General features: G+C 43.5%; 1 protein-coding gene and 1 long non-coding RNA gene across 5 annotated transcripts in view; one reads left to right on the top strand and one right to left on the bottom strand.

Moving 5' to 3' along the window:
• NMNAT1 (nicotinamide nucleotide adenylyltransferase 1) overlaps positions 1 to 8,463 on the top strand; it is a 23,648-nt gene extending 15,185 nt beyond the window's left edge. For all 4 annotated transcript variants that reach the window (XM_045546180.1, XM_045546184.1, XM_045546182.1 and 1 more), the window contains 4 exons: positions 2,902 to 3,072; positions 4,842 to 5,025; positions 7,145 to 7,287; positions 7,602 to 8,463. In XM_045546180.1, coding sequence (XP_045402136.1) covers positions 2,958 to 3,072; positions 4,842 to 5,025; positions 7,145 to 7,287; positions 7,602 to 8,002 — 843 coding nt within the window. In that variant the 5' untranslated portion in view covers positions 2,902 to 2,957 and the 3' untranslated portion in view covers positions 8,003 to 8,463. The remainder of the gene's footprint in view (positions 1 to 2,901; positions 3,073 to 4,841; positions 5,026 to 7,144; positions 7,288 to 7,601) is intronic.
• Positions 2,261 to 18,584, bottom strand: LOC123634502. The gene is made up of 3 exons (XR_006733936.1): positions 18,568 to 18,584; positions 3,502 to 3,621; positions 2,261 to 2,324 (listed from the first exon to the last, which is right to left on the bottom strand). It is a non-coding gene; the product is annotated as an uncharacterized LOC123634502 (long non-coding RNA).

Raw genomic sequence — 18,584 nt, 5'->3', positions numbered from 1 at the left:
CTCCCAAGTAGCTGGGACTATAGGCATGCACTACCATGTCTGGCTAATTTTGTTTTTAATTTTTTGTAGAGATGGTGTCTCACTCTGTGGCCCAGGCTGGTCTCCAATGCCTGGCCTCCATTTGCTATATCTCTATCTTAATTCTAAAGCCACCTGGGCAAGGTGGCTCATACCTATAATCCTAGCACTTTGAGAAGCCGAGGTGGGAGGATCACTTGAGGGCAGGAATTTGAGGCCAGCCTGAGCAAGGGCAAGACCCTGTCTCTACAAAAAGACAGAAAAATTAGCTGGGTGTGGTGGTGCATGCCTTTAGTCCCAGCTACTTGGGAGGCCAAGGCAGGAGGATCACTTCAGCCCAGGAGTTTCGGGTTGTGGTGAGCTGTGATGATGCCACTGCACTGTAGCCCAGGTTACAGAGCAAGACAATGTCAAGGAAGGGAGGGAGAGAGGGAGGAAGGAAAGAAAGAAAGAAAATAGAAAAGATAAGAAAAATTAGAAGACAGGTCCAGATTCTTCAGCTCTATATAATAGGCATTTCCAAAGAACAGAGAAAATGGAAGGCAGAAAATCAATGAAATAATTCAAGGACATTTTCCAGAACTGAAGGTTATGAGTTTTGCGATTGAAAGGGCCTGCTGAGTGCCCGGCTCAGTGGATGGAAACAGAGCTGCATGTGCAAACGTGTTGTATAATTTCAGAACAGTGGGAACAAAGAGAAAGCCTTATAAGCTTCAAGACAGGAAAAAAATAAATGACATTCAGAGGCTCCAGAAGTGGAAGTGACTTTGGATATCCACTGTTAACATCAGAATCTAGAAGAAGCAATGCCTTCAAAATTCTGGGAGAAAATGATTTTCAACATACACTAGGGAGAAACTATATTGGGAAGTTTGGGAGAGGGTCCTAAGGAGGTATGAGAATTAATCCTCATGGATCACAAAAGAAAGTCAATAGGTGATTTAACTTGGATAAATTGTTTAAATTGGATATATTAAGAAATAGCATTATAAGCACATAGAATTAGGCCGGGTGCGGTGGCTCACGCCTGTAATCCAAGCACTCTGGGAGGCTGAGGCGGGCAAATTGTTTGAGCTTAGGAGTTTGAGACCAGCCTGAACAAGAGTGAGACCTCGTCTCTACTAAAAAATAGGAAGAGATTATATGGACAACTAAAAATATATATATATAGAAAAATTAGCCGGGCATGGTGGCGCATGCCTGTAGTCCCAGCTACTTGGGAGGCTAAGGCAGGAGGATTGCTTGAGCCCAGGAGTTTGAGGTTGCTGTGAGCTAGGCTGATGCCACAGCATTCTAGCCTGGGCAATAGAGTGAGATTCTGTCTCAAAAAAAAATAAAATAAAATAAGCACATAGAGTTAATGAATGGTAGAATCTACCAGTAGAAGTAGCTGAAAAAGTTAAAAGTGGGAGCAAGATGGAGGATGATGGTGAGTGGGGTATGGTTGGTGGCTGTTGGTTTTCATTATGAGCCTTTTTTTGCCCAAGGGTTTTTAAACCTATATACATGAATTAGTTTAATAAGAATTTTTTTTTTTTTTTTTGAGACAGAGTCTTACTCTGTCACCCCAGCTAGAGTTCAGTGGCATCATCATAGCTCACTGCAACCTCAAACTCCTGGGCTCAAGCAATCCTCCTGCCTTAGCCTCCTGAGTAGCTGGGACTATAGGTGTGCACCACCACATCCAGCTAATTTTTTTTCTATTTTTTTGTAGAAACAAGTTCTCACTCTTGCTCAGGCCGGTCTCAAACTCCTGAGCTCAAGTGATTCTTCCACCTCAGCTTCCCAGAGTGCTAGGAGTTTTAGTCTTGAGCCACTGTACCCAGCCTAAAAATTTTTATAAAATTTAAAAATCAGGTATCTTACCTTACTTCATTAGGGTTATAGAAGGATCAGATGGAATAATTGATATGAAAAAGAGGTTTGTATATTATAAACTATTAATGTTATTATGATCATATTGACTAAAAGGCAAAAATACTGTTTGAAAGGCAAGTTGTTACTGAGTCACATTTGGTAGATAATATTGTATCAGTTAATTGTGGCCACAGTAGTGCAATCACAAAACCTGAGTGGCAAATAGCAATGAACATCCATTTTTGCTCATGAGACTAGGGACTGCTTGTTGGTTTGCCAATCTAAGCCAGGCTTGGTTGACCTCACCTGGGCTGGCTCGTGTATCTGAGCATGTTGGGTGTGGTTTGGCTGGTCTGCGATGGCTGCAGTCACATATCGAATGGTTGGGTGTCTATCTGCTGGAGCTGTCAGCTCTCTTCCACACTTTCTGTCATCTTCCAGCAGGTCAGCTTTGTGGCAGAGGCAGCGGTCCAAAGAGAGAGGAAGAGTAAGCCTCTAAAGCTGTAGTACCAGTCCATGGCCTGTTAGGGACCAGGACTCAGAGCTCTGCCACAGCCCCCCACCCTTCCTAAGTTTCATGGAAGATAATTTTTCCATGGATGGGGGTGGCGGGTGCACAGCAGGAGGTGAGCTCCATGAGCAAAGCTTCATCTGTATTTACAGCTGCTCCCCATCACTCACATCACCGCCTGGGCTCTGCCCCCTTCCCCCTGATCCATGGAAAAATTGTCTTCCATGAAACCAGTCCATGGTGCCAAAAAGGTAGGGGTCCACTGCTATAAGGCCTAGACTCAGAATTGGCACACTGTCACTTCTGCCGCATTCTTTTGGCCAAAGCAAGTCACAAAGAGTGAGGAAACAGATTCTATCCCTTTATGGTAGGAGGGGTGGAAAACTGGAGCCCTTTTTACAGTCCATCTAGCATAATTATTGAAGCCAAATATTTTTGTCCATCTGTTTGAAATGAGAACATGGAAGGACCTTAAAAGATCTGTAACTGAACTTATTTTCTTTTCCTTTGTGTAGACATCAAGGGAGGTGTCACAGTTTTCCATTTAGATCAACAGCTCCAAATTCCTGCCATGGAAAATTCGGAGAAGACAGAAGTGGTTCTCCTTGCTTGTGGTTCCTTTAATCCTGTCACCAACATGCACCTTAGGTTGTTTGAGCTGGCCAAGGACTACCTGAATGGAACAGGTAGGAACAGTAACCAAAAGCAACTTACGACTATAGAACCAATAGGGATCATTCTGTTTCAGAGTATACATTTGATCAACAGGCCACAAACATGCTGTCCTACTCCCTTATGCAGGGATATAGCCAAGAAAGAGGCCAAGGTATGTTCAGGGAAGAATTGAGCATCTGACTAACAGCTCAGAGAATAAAAAATACAGATTTACATATTTAGCGTCCAGTAGAAGAAACAATAATGATTTTCCAATCCTCAAAACTCAAGTTTTCTTATACCATAAGGCAACATTGCTTTCATGTAATTCCACTTCATCCAGGGATTCACTCATATACCAGTTTGATATCTGTGCATGTATATAAATACTATTTCTCCTCCTCTGTGACTTGTAGAGTAAAGGGAGAGGGAAGTCAGCAAAGTAAGAGTTTGCTGCTTACAGTTAAAGCCACATCCAACTGGACTGTTCCAAGTGTCCTGCTGATCTTCCTGACTTCAGTCTGTTCCCCACTGGTCTCTCCCCACTGGTTTTTGATCCACATTATTCCAGAATGGCTTTTCTACAATAGAAATTTGATTCTGTCACCCCCATATTTAAACTCATTTCAAGAGTTTCCCGTTACTTAAAGCAGAAAGTGAAAACCCTTACTTTAGCATACACTAAGACTTCCAGAATCAGAAATAGACTACCTTTTTAAAGTTTTCATAAAAAATATATGAATAAAGGGTGGCCATAAAGTATGCATAATATCATTTTACACATACTGTAATGCAATGTCAATAAACCACTTATGTATATACCCCTGTTTCCAGACTTCATGGTCACTATGTATATGAGAGCTGTCCGGAAAGTATCAGCCACGGAAACAATGGATACATGGATGCAATGGCTGGATATTTTCCAGACAGTCCTCATATGTTCATTATAAAAGACTGAATATATTGTAAGAGAGTAAATATGTATATGAAATAGGAGGCTGGGTGCAGTGGCTCATGCCTGTAATCCCAGCACTTTAGGAGGCCGAGGCAGGAAGATCACTTGAGACCAGGAGTTCAAGATCAGCCTGGGCAACATAGCAAGACCCCATCTCTGTAAGATATATTTAAAAATTAGCTGGACATGATGGCATGCACCTGTAATCTCAGCACTTTGGGAGGCCAAGGTAGGAAGATTGCTTAAGGCCAGGAGTTCAAGGCTGCAGTGAACTTTGATGCGCCACTACACTCTGGCCTAGGCAATATTTATTTAAATATTGCATTATTTAAATAAATTAATTAAAAAAATTTTTTTTAAATAATGTAAGAAATGAGATATATTTTGCCCATCACATTAACAGAACTTTTAAAACTTAGTAGTATTAAGTATCAGAAGTTCGAGAGAAATGGGTTCTTGCATACACTCTAGGTAGACAATACAAATTGGTTAAGGCTTTTTACAAAGTAATCTGGCAGTATCAATCAAAATTTAAACTGCAGGGGGATGAGGAGTTAATGTTTAACAGGTAAAGTTTCAAATGGGGAAGGTGAAAAGGTTTTAGAGATGGATGGTGGTGGTGATTGTACTTATATTTGTACATATACTTAATAGCACAGAGCTGTACACTTAAATGGTTAAAATGGTAAGTTTTGTGTTATGTATATTTTACCACAATTTCAATCAATCAGTAGATCAATCAATTAACCGAAATTCCTCTTTAAAAAAAAGAATCTGTGATTATAAAACAATATTAATCATAATATTTGCTGTGCATTAAACCTAATATCAAATCTCTTTATCCAGGAAAGTACAGAGTTATCAAAGGCATAATTTCTCCTGTTGGTGATGCATATAATAAGAAAGAGCTTATCCCTGCCCATCACCGAGTCATCATGGCAGAACTTGCCACCAAGAATTCACAATGGGTGGAAGTCGACACATGGGAAAGTCTTCAGAAGGAGTGGACAGAGACTATTAAGGTGCTAAGGTATTTATGGTGAAACCAACTTTGTCAGTTCTGTGGAAATGGGTGGGAAGCGTTCTTGTCTTTTTGCCATGTGTCAATACTACCTACATCTGTGAACATACAGATTTGTAAAATTGTCACTAGGGTTGGAAAGGCTTAGGCTGTGTCATTCCCGTGGAAGGTGCAGAGCACAGCAACAGAGGATAGATATTCCTTAGCCGTTGTGTCTTTCATTACATTCTGAGATGTTTGCATGCTTGCTGCTATGTAGTATCTATTACAAAGTAAAGGAAGCCTGCCTGGCCTGTCTGGGCCCCAAATGAGGTAGGCAGAATTGTAAGAGGATGTTACTGTCATCAGTCTTCTAGGTATAAAAGAGAAGGCAGGTAATTTAAGGAAGAGAAACATCAAGTGTTGCTTGAGAATGGACAGGCCTGACAGCATGGGGGCGGTCACAGATCTCTGTGCTTAGACCTTTAAAACAGTTCCAGTTAAGGGTTCAGAAACCAGAGTATGTGACATCTAATTATTTCTTGATATTATCTTGAATGTAAAATAAAGGAGCTTTCTGAAAAGCTTTTCTGCCTAATATCTGTTCTTAGAATTCTGAACCTTCCAGTTACCGTATCATTTAGGGTTCAGAGTAGGACATAGAAACCACTCTGGGTATTTTAAGCGGAAAGGGATTCAGGTGCTTAGGCAAAAGTGGTAAAAGAGCTGGCGTGGAAGTTGGTGTGTGTCGCAGAGTCATACCTGCTTAGCTGCAGTGGAAGTCCAGCAAACCAATTCTGCTTCTGCTGCTGTTAAACTGCCTCAGGCTCCTGAGTTTTGGCTGGACAGCGGACTATGGAGGCTGGCCGCCACACTCAAGCTGTAAGGGCTTACTTGTCAGGCTCCACAGGGATGGCCTCTGCCTTCCAATTCTCTCACACAAGAATTTTATCAGCAGACTCTCAGTCACATCCAGAACCTGCCACAGGGACCCCTGGGAAGTGTGTTTAGGGTAGGATTGGGTAGTGAGCCGGTAGACAGTATCTAGCACAGTGACTTACCAAGAGGACTTGCTTTTCAGTCTTGGCAGGGAGAAAAGTCTCCCCTGCTTGTTGGCAAAAAATTCTCCCATCAGAGACCAGGCTTCTGAGCCCCAGCCCTACCCAACCCTCTCTGGCTCCACAGTAACCTACTGTCTATTACAGAGTCAGCTCAGCTATGCAGCAGGGGAGGGATTTAGGGGCACTCATGACCCACAGTGGATCCCACAAGTGTGGCTTCTGGTACCTGGGTAGCATTGCACAGCGGTAAAGCAGTGGGCACCCTGCTGCCAACCCAGAATAAAGCAGTACACACATCCTGCCTGTGGCCCCTTCCTTTTTGGCTTCAAGCACTTGCCCCTCTAGGACCCTACCCTTGGCATTATGGTTCTTTGTTACTAGATCAAGCCACACTTTTCAGTGGTCAACAGTGTGGGCTGTGGACCAGACTGCTGGGGTTCACGTCATGTCTGCTGCTTATAAGCTAACTGACCTTGGACACATTAGTCAGTGTCTGTCTCTCTCAACAAGGATAACAAACAGTTCTGATATAAAAGTGGCAATGATACAGTTACTTTGTAATAACCAAAACATTCGCTCAGTTAAATTGTTATGGAATGCCACCAGATGTGGTGGCTAATGCCTGTAATCCTAGCACTTTGGGAGGCTGAGGCAGGAGGATCACTTGAGGCCAGGAGTTCAAGACCAGCCTGAGCAACATAGTGAGACCCCATCTCTAAAAAAAATAGAAAAATTAGTCGGCATGGTGGTACGCTTTATCGTCCAAGCTACTTGAGACGTTCAGGCAGGAGGATCAGTTGAGCCCAGGAGTTCGAGGTTGCAGTAAGCTGTGATGATGCTACTTGCACCCCAGCCAGGGCAACAGGGCAAGACCCTTTCTCAAAAAAGGAAAAAAATATTGACTGCTTCCTGTATTCCAGGGGCTCTGCATTTATGATATGGGATGTTGAGAAGATTTAATCAGATAACCCATGTAAAGGATTTAGTGTAGTCTGTGGCACATAAAAAATAACATTAAATCTTGTTAGTGTTATTTTAGTAGAGCATTGTAAGAAAGAGAAGTGTTCTATTGTTTTGTCATTTTATAGACACCATCAAGAGAAGCTGGAGGCTAGTAACTGTGACCAGCAGCAGAACTCACCTATGCTAGAAAGGCCTGGACGGAAGAGGAGGTGGACTGAACAAAGACAAGATTCCAGTCCAAAGAAATCCCTAGATTCCAAAACAAAAGGTTTGTGTGTTTTACCAGGACTCTCAGACTAGAATTTAAAAGCTTCTGGAGCTGAACAAACCCGCTTTGTATTTTCATTGTGTATTCCATACATGTGGGTGCCTGGAGAAGAAAGGGAGAGTAGAAGGCACCCTGAGCTGGCTTCTCCTGCAGTGGTCTTTAACTTTTGAGGTGTCCTAGATCTCTTTTCTAAATCCGAATCTCATAAAAACTGTAAACCCTCATTCCCAGAAAAAACAAATGCACATTCATTTTGATGCAGGGGGGTTATTAGAAAAGCAAGCCCTGAAGCTCTGTTTTATTCTTCTTCCCAGGGGTGGCAAAGGTAAAGTTGCTGTGTGGGGCAGATTTTTTGGAGTCCTTCGGGATTCCGAATTTGTGGAAGAGTGAGGATATCGCCCAGATCGTCGCAGACTACGGACTCATCTGTATCACTCGGGCCGGAAGTGATGCTCAGAAGTTCATCTACGAATCTGATGTGCTATGGAAACACCGGAGCAACATCCACCTGGTGAACGAATGGATCACGAATGACATCTCGTCCACGAAGATCCGGAGAGCCCTCAGAAGGGGCCAGAGCATTCGCTACTTAGTACCAGAGCTTGTCCAAGAATATATCCAAAAGCATGATTTGTATAGCTCTGAGAGTGAAGACAGGAATGTTGAGGTCATCCTAGCTCCTTTGCAGAGAAATACTGCAAAAGCTAAGGCATAGGAATTCTATAGTGGAAATTTTGGATTTCCCCTTTTGGGGATTTGAAACAATCTGGGTAATAGTAATTGGGGAAAGAAATTGTGATCCTGTTTCATAAACTAAAGCTTAAACCTTTGGTAAATTTTCTTTTATCAGAAGTTGCTAAGATGAATGTTTTCAGTAGGATTTTTTTTTTAAAGAATGTAGAAATCCCTTTATCTTTAAAACAAAAGATTAGCAGAACACTAAAACCAGAAGAATTTTCAATGAAACTAGTTATAAATAAGAAGTAAAAAAAAAAAAATCTTGACTCAAGCATATAAAGGAAGCCAAATATTAAAAGCAAAAGTCCATTTAAAATTCTAACTTTGGCCAGGCATGAGTCATTATGCCTGTAATACTGGCAATTTGGGAAGCTGAGACTGGAGGATCACTTGAGCCTGGACTTTGAGACCAACCTGAGCAATATAGCAAAACCCTGTCTCTACCTTAGCTGAGTGTGGTGTTACGCACCTATAATTCCAGCTACTTGGGAGGCTGAGCCAGGAGAATTGCTTGAGCCCAGGAGTTGGAGGTTGCAGTGAGAGCTATGGTGACAAAACTATGCTTTAGCCTGGACAACAGAAAAAAAAAATCCTGACTTTAATTATGAAGGGAACTGATATTTTATGCATGCTTGTTGCTGGGTAATCTGCACCAAGGGTAAACAAAGGAAGAAATTAAAATGGTGACCTTGTAAAATGTACCATTGATCAGTCATCTCCAGCTACTCAAAATAGGGTCTTAGGCCGGGCGTGGTGGCCCACGCCTGTAATCCTAGCCCTCTGCGAGGCCAAGGCGGGTGGATCGCTCGAGGTCAGGAGTTCGAGACCAGCCTGAGTGAGACCCCGTCTCTACTAAAAATGGAAAGAAATTATCTGGCCAACTAAAAATATATATAGAAAAAATTAGCCGGGCATGGTGGCGCATACCTGTAGTCCCAGCTACTCGGGAGGCTGAGGCAGTAGGATCGCTTAAGCCCAGGAGTTTGAGGTTGCTGTGAGCTAGGCTGACACCACGGCACTCACTCTAGCCCGGGCAACAAAGTGAGACTCTGTCTCAAAAAAAAAAAAAAGACAAAATAAGGGTCTTGAATGTGCCTGGCAGAAACATTGCACCAATAGTTAGTTCTCTGTGGCACATATCAGAATGGCCAATTAAGCTTTGGCAAGAGATACCTGCCTAGAGCTCCACCTTTGAAGGTAGGGAGTGGGGTCCAAGCCCTCCCATGTTAAGAAAGGTGCACAGGTATTTCTGATGCCCATCAGCAGTAGAGAGCCACTGCTTTATATGTTATACACATTCTCTTAACACAGACTTGTTATGGATCATGTTCTAGCCCTGGCCATCTGCCATCTTTTTATCTTCAGGAATGACTTCAGAGGTGACATCACACTACCTTGAAAGGGCGAACCATAGAGAATGAGGGGTCACATTCAAGGATTTTATAAGTGTGAATGTTCTTTGCCTTTATTGGTAGCTTAATAATCACAAGATGAAAGGAGGCCGTAAGAACATGAGAAATGCCTCCCAGCAGTTCTTCCAGCCCAGAATTTTGGGCACTGATGAATGTCTTGGGGAGGAAAATTCCATGATCTCAATCTAAAACTCTCAAGTTTATGAAGAGCCCTGTCATTTCTGTTCCAACCCACTGTGAATCTGCCATTTATGAATTTAAGCAGAAAAAGCATCTGATTTCTTACACTTTCTCTCTCCTTGTCCTTTTGTATGAAGTTTAATCAAATAAAACTTCTCAAATAATAATTAAAGTCATAGCTTTATGTTAAAAACACAAGCTTGTTATATGGTTTTCTACTGATTAAAATTTTGTGGAAGTTACACCAATTGGTAAAGCAATAAGGCCCAAAATAACTTTTTATAGAATAGTTTTAGGGTTCATGAAAATCATTCTATAATAGAAATAGGACTAAAGCTACATTTCTAATGAAAATAGAATAATTTGCCTTTGCAATTTATATTTCATACCTACACCAATCCAGGTGAAGGGTTTATAGTTCTGCAGAAGAGAAAAGAATAGTTAGAATTGTGCAATCATATAGTCAGATATGAATCTACAGTTTGAAAAAGGAAAATGTCTAAATAAAGTTAGCAAATGTATGTTCTGCAGCTCCCAACACAGGCCGACTCTCAAAGACAGGGAGGGATGCAAAGCCTGACACCCAGTGGGTTTCAGTATCTATCTGCTGAATGAGTGAAAGGTTAGAACCCCAAACCACAGAGATGAGGGTCATTTTTTTGCCTCCTTAAGTTTTTGGAGTTTAAGGGTTGAAGCATCCCTGAAAAATAAGCTCCCTGATCTAGGAGCAGATGAAGCTATCAAAATTGAACTTTGATTTCTTCTTCTGGGAAACTACCTAGTTCATCTGAAGTGTTGTGTGAATTGCAGAAAGGTTCCAGTGCTGGAAACTTCGCTCATAGTGCCTTTCTACGTAGCAGTGCCCATGCCCTGCTCAGCTGTGACTATATTGACCTCAGGACCTCACTGGGTAAGGAGTGTGGGGACCCTCCCGGGAGACCTGGTAGTGGTGAAATGATCCTATCACTATACTGTTTATGGATCAGCAACTTCGTACATAGGAGAAGCTGCTTGGCTTTTTGTCCTAGTGCCGAGGATGCTGCTGATGGCACAGCATAATAGCATTGTTTTGTGACTTCCTTTAAGGAAGAAAAAATATGCTATTGTTCATTCCTCATACATCTTTTTTGTAATGTGACTTTAGAGGAAATATGGGAGACTGGTGTTTGTGTAGTGCTGGTGATTTTCATGTGCTGTACTCTTTACCCCTTCCATTGTATAATTTTAATGCAACAAATGAACTTGCAATAAAAGCCTTTTACTGGCATCTTCACTCAGATGAACATACAGCAGCATACGGAGAGCCTTTTGTTGTTGTTTACCTGTGTGAATAGCAAACCTTTCAGATAAGAGGAGTAGGTTCCCCTAGAGGTTGAGCCTTGTGTGAAAGGATGCTCTTTCTTTCTTTTTTTTTTTCCCTTTTTTTGCCATGTTGGGGCTCTAACCACAGAGTGGAAAGAAGCATGCCCCTAGGTCAGCATGCAGGGTAGTGGGAGGGCTTTTATCTTTCTGCCCCAGCCTTTCTTATTCACTTTTCTGGAAGCCCAGAAGTTGCTGCATTATGAATGGGGCTCCTTTAAAGTTTATTTCTGGGTGCCGTGGGATGTCCATTCCTCTGCTTATCTCATAATTGTTCCCAAAAACCTCTTGATCTAAAATGTTCACGGTGGCAACCACTGAACTGAAGGATGCATAAACAGTTTCCATCTCTGAAATCCGTACCTAGTTTACCAGTGGTGCTGTTTTAACTCATAATGCCAGCACCAATTGAGCACTTGCTGTGTGCTGGGCATGTGCTACCGGGTGCCTTATGTCATAAGGAAACTGAGCACAATTAGGGCACTGGTGTAAATGGCAAAACTGGAGCTTGAATCTAAGCAGTTTGTCTTCGGAGCCTGTACTCTTAACTTCTCCTTGTGTAAAATACTACTTTTCAGAGAATGAAGTTTTAGCCAAATCTTGACATTTTCGTCTACCCTAAGTAGATGAGTACAAATAAGACTTCCATCTGTATGATCATCTGATGGAGATGTCTGATGTGTTCAGTCCTCACAGAGGGACTAAGTGGAACTTGCCCAATGCTAGCAATTCCTTGGAACTAGGGCAGTGAGTGCCCAGTCAGAGGGAGGTGGGAAGGAGGTGATATGGGCCACAGTTCACTCTTTTTTTCTTTTTTTTTTTTTAAATGATCTCACTCTGTCACCCAGGCTGGAGTGCAATTATGCAATCATAGCTCACTGCAGCCTCGAGCTCCTGGGCTGAAGTGATCCTCCCACCTCAGCGGAGTACCTAGGACTACAGACATGTTCCATCACGCCTAGCTTATTTTAAAATGTTTTTTGGAGTGATAGGTTCTCACTATGCTGTCCAGGCTGGTCTCAAACTTCTGGCCTCAAGCGATCCTCCCTCCTTGGCCTCCGAAACTGCTGGGAGTATAGGCATGAGCCACTATGTCTGGCCCCATAATTCACTCTTAACAACAACAAAAAAAGAAAAAGTACCCAGATGCCCATGCAAATATCATAATGCAATCCTGCAGCAGTATTGCCTGGAGACAGAATGGAGGAAGTTTCTGCCTCCAACCCAGACGGGTTTCCAGTGCCAGGTATCCAGGTATGTCAGTCAGCTGACAGTATGATTAGTCACTTGCCTCTCAGAGTCCCTCTCTGTGAAATCATGTGATGATCTCTGAGGCACCTTTCAGCTCTGAAATGTTGCCATCCTGATGGAGAGCTGGCACTTGAACTGGCTTCTTAACCACTGTGAGCTGCCACCTGTCACTTGCCTCTGCTTAACCGGGAATTATTTCTTGGAGCACTATTACTATGCGAAGTGCTAAGGGGAGCACAGGAGTACAAGACATATGGCCTCTGCCGCCTGGCTGCCCATTGTCTCAGTGGGGAGAAAATTGCTGGGTTTTGAGCATCAGTGAGGACCTCTGCAGAGCTATGCCTGAAGGCTTCCTAAAAAGGTGAGGGCCCAGGCCCTGGAGGATAAGAAACAGGAGGGAAGGCATTCCAGGGGGAGCTCCTTATACTAAAATTTATTTGTTTATCTAAAACTTAAGGAGTCCTGTTTTTTTTCTGTTTTTTGCTAACTCTGGCAACCTTAGATGGGAGCAACAATCTAATGGGAGATACAGAGAATAGGCCACTTGTGGGCTCCCGCGGGGAAACCAGCCTGACTGAGGCAGAGCGTGCAGGATGGGACGTAGCGGGACATAGGAGGGACATAGGAGGGAAGTTTGGCGGGGTCCAGGTAAGGGTTTTGACCTGCTGCAGTGGTGCCTGGCACAGGGCGGGGAATCCCATTATTGCTGTTTGACGACTCCTTGGGGATGAGCACGCTCCTCTTGCTGTCCTTTAATGAAACTGCCACCTCAATTTCAGAACTGGAATTCAGACCCATTTCCGTCTCAAGTGTCTTACCAAGTCTACATGACGTACAGTGGACAGCGCTTCCCAAATCAAGTTAAACTGCCTGTATGTTTTTCTGAACATGACAATTCTATTGTAAAACATTAGCGAAAATATCAAACACACAAAATTAGTGATAATAGCATAACGAACCCCGATGTACCCATCACCCAATTTCAATCATAGCATTTTGCCAATCTTGCTTCATCTACACCCCCCGTTGTTTTGTTTTGCTGGAGTCTTTTAAAGCCAATCGCAGATGTGTGATTTCACCCATCAGTGCTTTGGTATGAGCAATGCTTGAGTCTAATTTGTACGTTAGAACAATGGTGCTAACGACTAGCAGCAAGATTTGAGAAGGGAAAGGCAGTCAAGGAAGAAAGGAGGTGTCTTTTAGAGAACCTTGGCAAGAATAAGCTCCAGAGATCTGTTGTACAACATTGCACCTGTAATTAGCAATAATATATTAAACACTTAAAAATTTATTAAGAGGATAGATCTCATGTTAAGTGTTCCTGCTGCAATAAAATAAAATAAAAAAGAATTCCAAAGAGAAAATCATTTGGCCCTATTCAGTCAGCCTCAGGGTCTCAAGAAAAGCAACTTCGTGAGAAATCCTTGAGAATAAGACCCCCGGATTCTGATGGCCTTGCTGGCGTTTTTCCCTTTGCCACGCAAAGCAGAAGAGCGAGGCCCAGGGGCCCAGTGCTCTTTGTGTTTGTCCCCAGCTCTGACAGGAGCAGAGTTTCAAGAAGGAATAATATTCAGGAGGTAATATTTTATTTAATATTAGTATATTAAATAATAACATATTTAATATTTGTATTCTCAGCAAAGTAATCATAATTAGAACTGAACCATGGTTTAGCCCTCCTATAGATAAGAAAGGGCAGGCCGGGTGTGGTGGCTCACGCCTGTAATCCTAGCACTCTGGGAGGCCGAGGCAGGAGGATCGTTTGAGCTCAGGAGTTTGAGACCAGCCTGAGCAAGAGCGAGACACCGTCTCTACTAAAAAATAGAAAGAAATTAGCTGGACAACTAAAAATATATAGAAAAAAAAATTAGCCGGGCATGGTGGCGCGTGCCTGTAGTCCCAGCTACTCAGGAGGCTGAGGCAGAAGGATCGCTTGAGCCCAGGAGTTTGAGGTTGCTGTGAGCTAGACTGATGCCAGGGCACTCGAGCCCAGGCAACAGAGCAAGACTCTGTCTCAAAAAAAAAAAAAAAAGAGCAAATAAGTTGCTTAAGAAGAAAGAGTACCTTGATTTCATGTATTATCTGTATGAGAATGTTTTCCACTGCAAGTTCAACTCAGAGTGGTTTAAACAACACGGACATTTATACTCAGAAGTGAAGACATAGGGCAGGATTGAAGGTTTATGGGTCATTAAGGACCAGGGTTCTTTCCACCCCTCTACTCTGCTAGTCCCAGTGCCTTAAATCGGGTGACACCTGAACTGTGGGACAGTCACCCATGGCACAGCTTCCTTGTTTACGATCAGAAGAGGAGAAGGGCCGGCTCCCATGGCTCTTTGTTAAAATCAAAGAAACATCTTCCCCAGCAGCCCTATCAAAAGTCTCCTATCACATCTGCTGATTCAAAGTCAGTTAAACCTGCTTCTCCCTGAAGCCAAGCACTGGCAAAGGAGGTAGGATTTCTGTGATTGGCTTGGCCTTACACTAACCCATGCCTGCCTCTGGACACGGACCACACTCCCTGATGACATTGGTGCTGGCACTCGTGGGGGAGGGACAGGTGGCAGGGAGTCCACCACAATGTCCACAGCAGTCTTTGCTGGACCAGGACCAGACTGCATCAAGTGATAGAAGGGTGGTCCCACGAGGGTCCCCCCATCAATCCCTGTCCATTCCTGTCTAGGGGGAGCAGGGCTTGACACAGGCTTAGGACCTCATTTTGTGGTTTACTTTGCCAGCATCAAACAGAAGGAAAGAAAAGGCTCAAATCTGGGCAAATAACTTTCTTCTCTCCTTCCTCTTCAGGGATAAGTTTTAGTCCTGTCTAGAAGGAAAATCTTAGAATTGCAATGGAGAAAATTATTTCTTATCCTATGGGCAAATCCAATCTATGTCCACTTCAGCTGAAATTCAGTCCTGTCCGTAACAGATGGCCCTTGCTCAAGCTGGCCCAAAGCCATGCCAACCAGTACAAAGGCTACAGCTATTATTAGTTATTTCTGTGACTTTCATTTTCAGGCCAAGTTTTAGAACAATAAGATTTTAAGGATAGGAAGTATGTTTTCTCCATATCCTGTTCCCTTAGTCATCTGGAATTTAAACAGTTTTCATGCTCCAGAAATCTGGTCAGAGTTCATAGTTCTGTAGCCTTTAGAAATACCTTTAAATGGCAAGGTATGTCTAAGCCTGTCATATTCCACCAAAGGAATCAATGTCTTACAGTTATGAGAATCAACAGCTCATTCTGGGCAAGGCAATGCCACTCTGGCTTCTCGATAAAAATGGCCTTTCTCCTTTAGAAAAGGTCATAGTCACTCCGTCAGTCAACATTTATTGACTTGCCAGGCACCGTGCTAGCCCCTGGGGATACGGGAGGGTGAATGTGATGAACATGGTCTCTGCCCTGGAAATTTTCATGGAAAGGGCAGTGAATAAACAAGAAGGAAAGATAATTGTGGATTACAATAACTGTGAATGATGTAGGCAGAGATGTGATGCAGAGTAGATTTATATTAGAAGCATATCAGAAGTCTGCTAAAGGTGACTCCTTGTGGTTTTTGAAGACATCCAAGTACTCCTCCATCCAAGTTCTAAACCAACTTAAAAATAAGACAAAAAAAGCAACAGAGGACCAAAATAGCACCTTTATTACTGATAAAGTCTAGGTTAGAAGTCATAGCTTAGCGTGAGGGTCAAAGGAGGGATTGTTAGTTCTGACACTGTGGTTTCCAAGATGGCTGTAAGAATATCTCCATCCCACATGCTCTTCTCTGAATGTGACACTGACATTCCTCCTGCTGAGAGAAGAGGTCCACGTTCCCTCCCTTTGAATCTGGGTAGGCCTGGGACTCTGGTGGGAGTGATGTTATACAACTCCTGAGCCTAGGCTGTAGGAGACAGTACAACATCTTCCTGGTTCTCTTGGGACGTTTCCTCCACGGCCACCCATGCTGTGAGGGAGCCTAGGCAGACTGGAGAGGCCCGCATGACAGGGACCTGGCTCCCAGCTCCCAGGCCTAGGTGGGCTCCTGGCTAACAGAGCCAGCACCAGTTTGCCAGCCCCAAGACTAAGCCATTTTAAAAGTGACTTCTCCAGCCCTCCCACCTCAAGTCAAGTCACCCTAGCTAACGGCTAATAGAGCTACGGTGAGCTGTCTTCAGTGAGTTCTGCGCACGTTGCAGCTTTGTGAGTAAATTAATGAATTTTGTGATATTTTTTATTTATTTATTTATAAGATGTTGTCTCGCCCTGTCACCCAGGCTAGAGTGCAGTGGCTCAATCATAGCTCCCTGCAGCCTCAAACTCCTGGCCTGCATAGATCCTTGTGCCTCAGCCTCCCAAGTAGCTGGGACTACTAGGCACGTGCCTCTGCACCTGGCCTGAATTTTATTATTTTTAAGCCATCAAGTTTTTGTGGAAGGGGAGTAATAATAATTTATACTCTAATTCCCCCACTCCAGACTTTGGAACATCTGACCTGAGGGGAAGTTTGGATCTGTAAATGGACTTCCAGGTCCATGACACAAAGGGGAGAATAAAAAAATCACCTGGGTTTAGAATTTTTGATAGATTAACTCTATCTAATTGATAAAAACGGTTCAAAGGCTGTCGCCCCCTAGGGCAAGCACGCATTCCAGGGACTTTTCAGTTTTTGCAGTGAAAGTTCTATGTTCTGATGCTCCCTCGGTCCTAGGGCAACTGGGATGGATGGTTACCCTACGTGCCCCAACCATGTAACTCATTCCACCTCCAAGAGGAGGAAGTAAGAGCATGGAAAGAGGCCAGGGGTACCCAGAGAAAAATTCCTCTCCATGGAGAGCATGATTAGAAAAGACTATTCCCCTAATCTGACTTTTGGGCTGGAAGTCAAAGGAGCTAACTGCAAAAACCAGAAGAAAAACATCCTAGAAACAGGGAACATCAAATACAAAGGCTCTGAAGAAGGAAAGGGTTTTTGATCTCTGCACAGGACCACCCCGACAGAACTGGTGTGGTTGTTTGGAGTTACTGAGCTGGGGGACACAGATGCACTGCTGCTTGTGGAGTAGCCAGAAGCCAAATCAGGAAGGGCTTTATGAGCCTAACCATGGGAGAGAGTGCAAATTTCCTTTGAAGAAAAATGGGATAATACTAGAGGGTCTCAGCAGGGAGTGAGATCTTAATTACATTTCTTAAAAGTCTGCCCTGGGTGCAGTATGGAGAATGGTTTGAAGGGCTCAGAGTGGAAGCAGCAAGCCCAGAAAAAAAGACTTTTGTAGTGGTCCCAGCGAGAGATGACAGGGGCTCAGATTAGGATAGTAGAATCAACAGGACCTGCTGACGGATTGGACTTGAGCGAGCAGAGAAGAAATTCACAGTATCTAATGAGTTCTTGGTTTGAGCAACCAGGTGACTAATGTTGGAATTTATGAGCTGAGGAGAGCTGGAAAAAATCTTGTTCTTACACTTTCCACCTTGAATGCGTCAAGTATCGGATGCCTTTAAGATGCCCAAGTGCAGATGTCAAACAGCAGGTGAGAGGTGGCATGTGAATTCAGGAGGCAAGCCACCTGGGTCTCAATCCAGATTCTTCCAACTGTATAACCTTGGGCAAGTTTCTTAACCTCTCTATGCCTCAGTTTTTGTCTCTGTGAAATGGAGATCATAAAGTTCCTACTAGAGAAGTAGGATTTTTTTTTTTTTTTTTTGAGACAGAGTCTCGCTCTTTTGCCCTGGCTAGAGTGCCGTGGCATCAGCTAGCTCACAGCAACCTCAAACTCCTGGGCTCAAGCAATCCTTCTACCTCAGCCTCCCGAGTAGCTGGGACTACAGGCATGTGCCACCATGCCTGGCTAATTTTTTCAATATATTTTTAGTTGTCCAGATAATTTCTTTCTATTTTTTTTTTAGTAGAGACGAGGTCTCGCTCTTGCTCAGGCTGGTCTCGAACTCCTGATCTTGAGCGATCCTCCCGCCTCAGCCTCCCAGAGTACTAGGATTACAGGCGTGAGCCACCTGGCCCAGCCGAGAAGTAGGATTTTTTGACAAACAGTAATAACATAGAACAGCACTCAACAACTGCTAGCTATTAATATATTTGAGTCTGGCGCTCATGGAAGGAGTTGGAATGGACATGTAAATCTTGGAGCCAGCATATATAGATGGGGTTTGTGGCTAAGGTTGTAGGTTAGCCCACACTCCCAACTTCCTTCTCCTTTGCCTTTCTCTGCGGCAGAGGTGAACTGGGGACTAGGTTCCTCACGCTCCCTTGCAGTTAGAAGTGACATCTGACACAGTTTGGGCTGATCAGATGGCTCCTGATGAAGGGATAATGGCAAGTGGTGCTACGGTCTTCCTCACCTTGAATGCTGATGTCC

Source organism: Lemur catta, chromosome 3, assembly GCF_020740605.2.
Source record: "Lemur catta isolate mLemCat1 chromosome 3, mLemCat1.pri, whole genome shotgun sequence".
Taxonomy (NCBI): domain Eukaryota; kingdom Metazoa; phylum Chordata; class Mammalia; order Primates; family Lemuridae; genus Lemur; species Lemur catta.
Note: the sequence above shows the minus strand (reverse complement) of the source record. Positions and strands in the feature narration are given on the sequence as shown.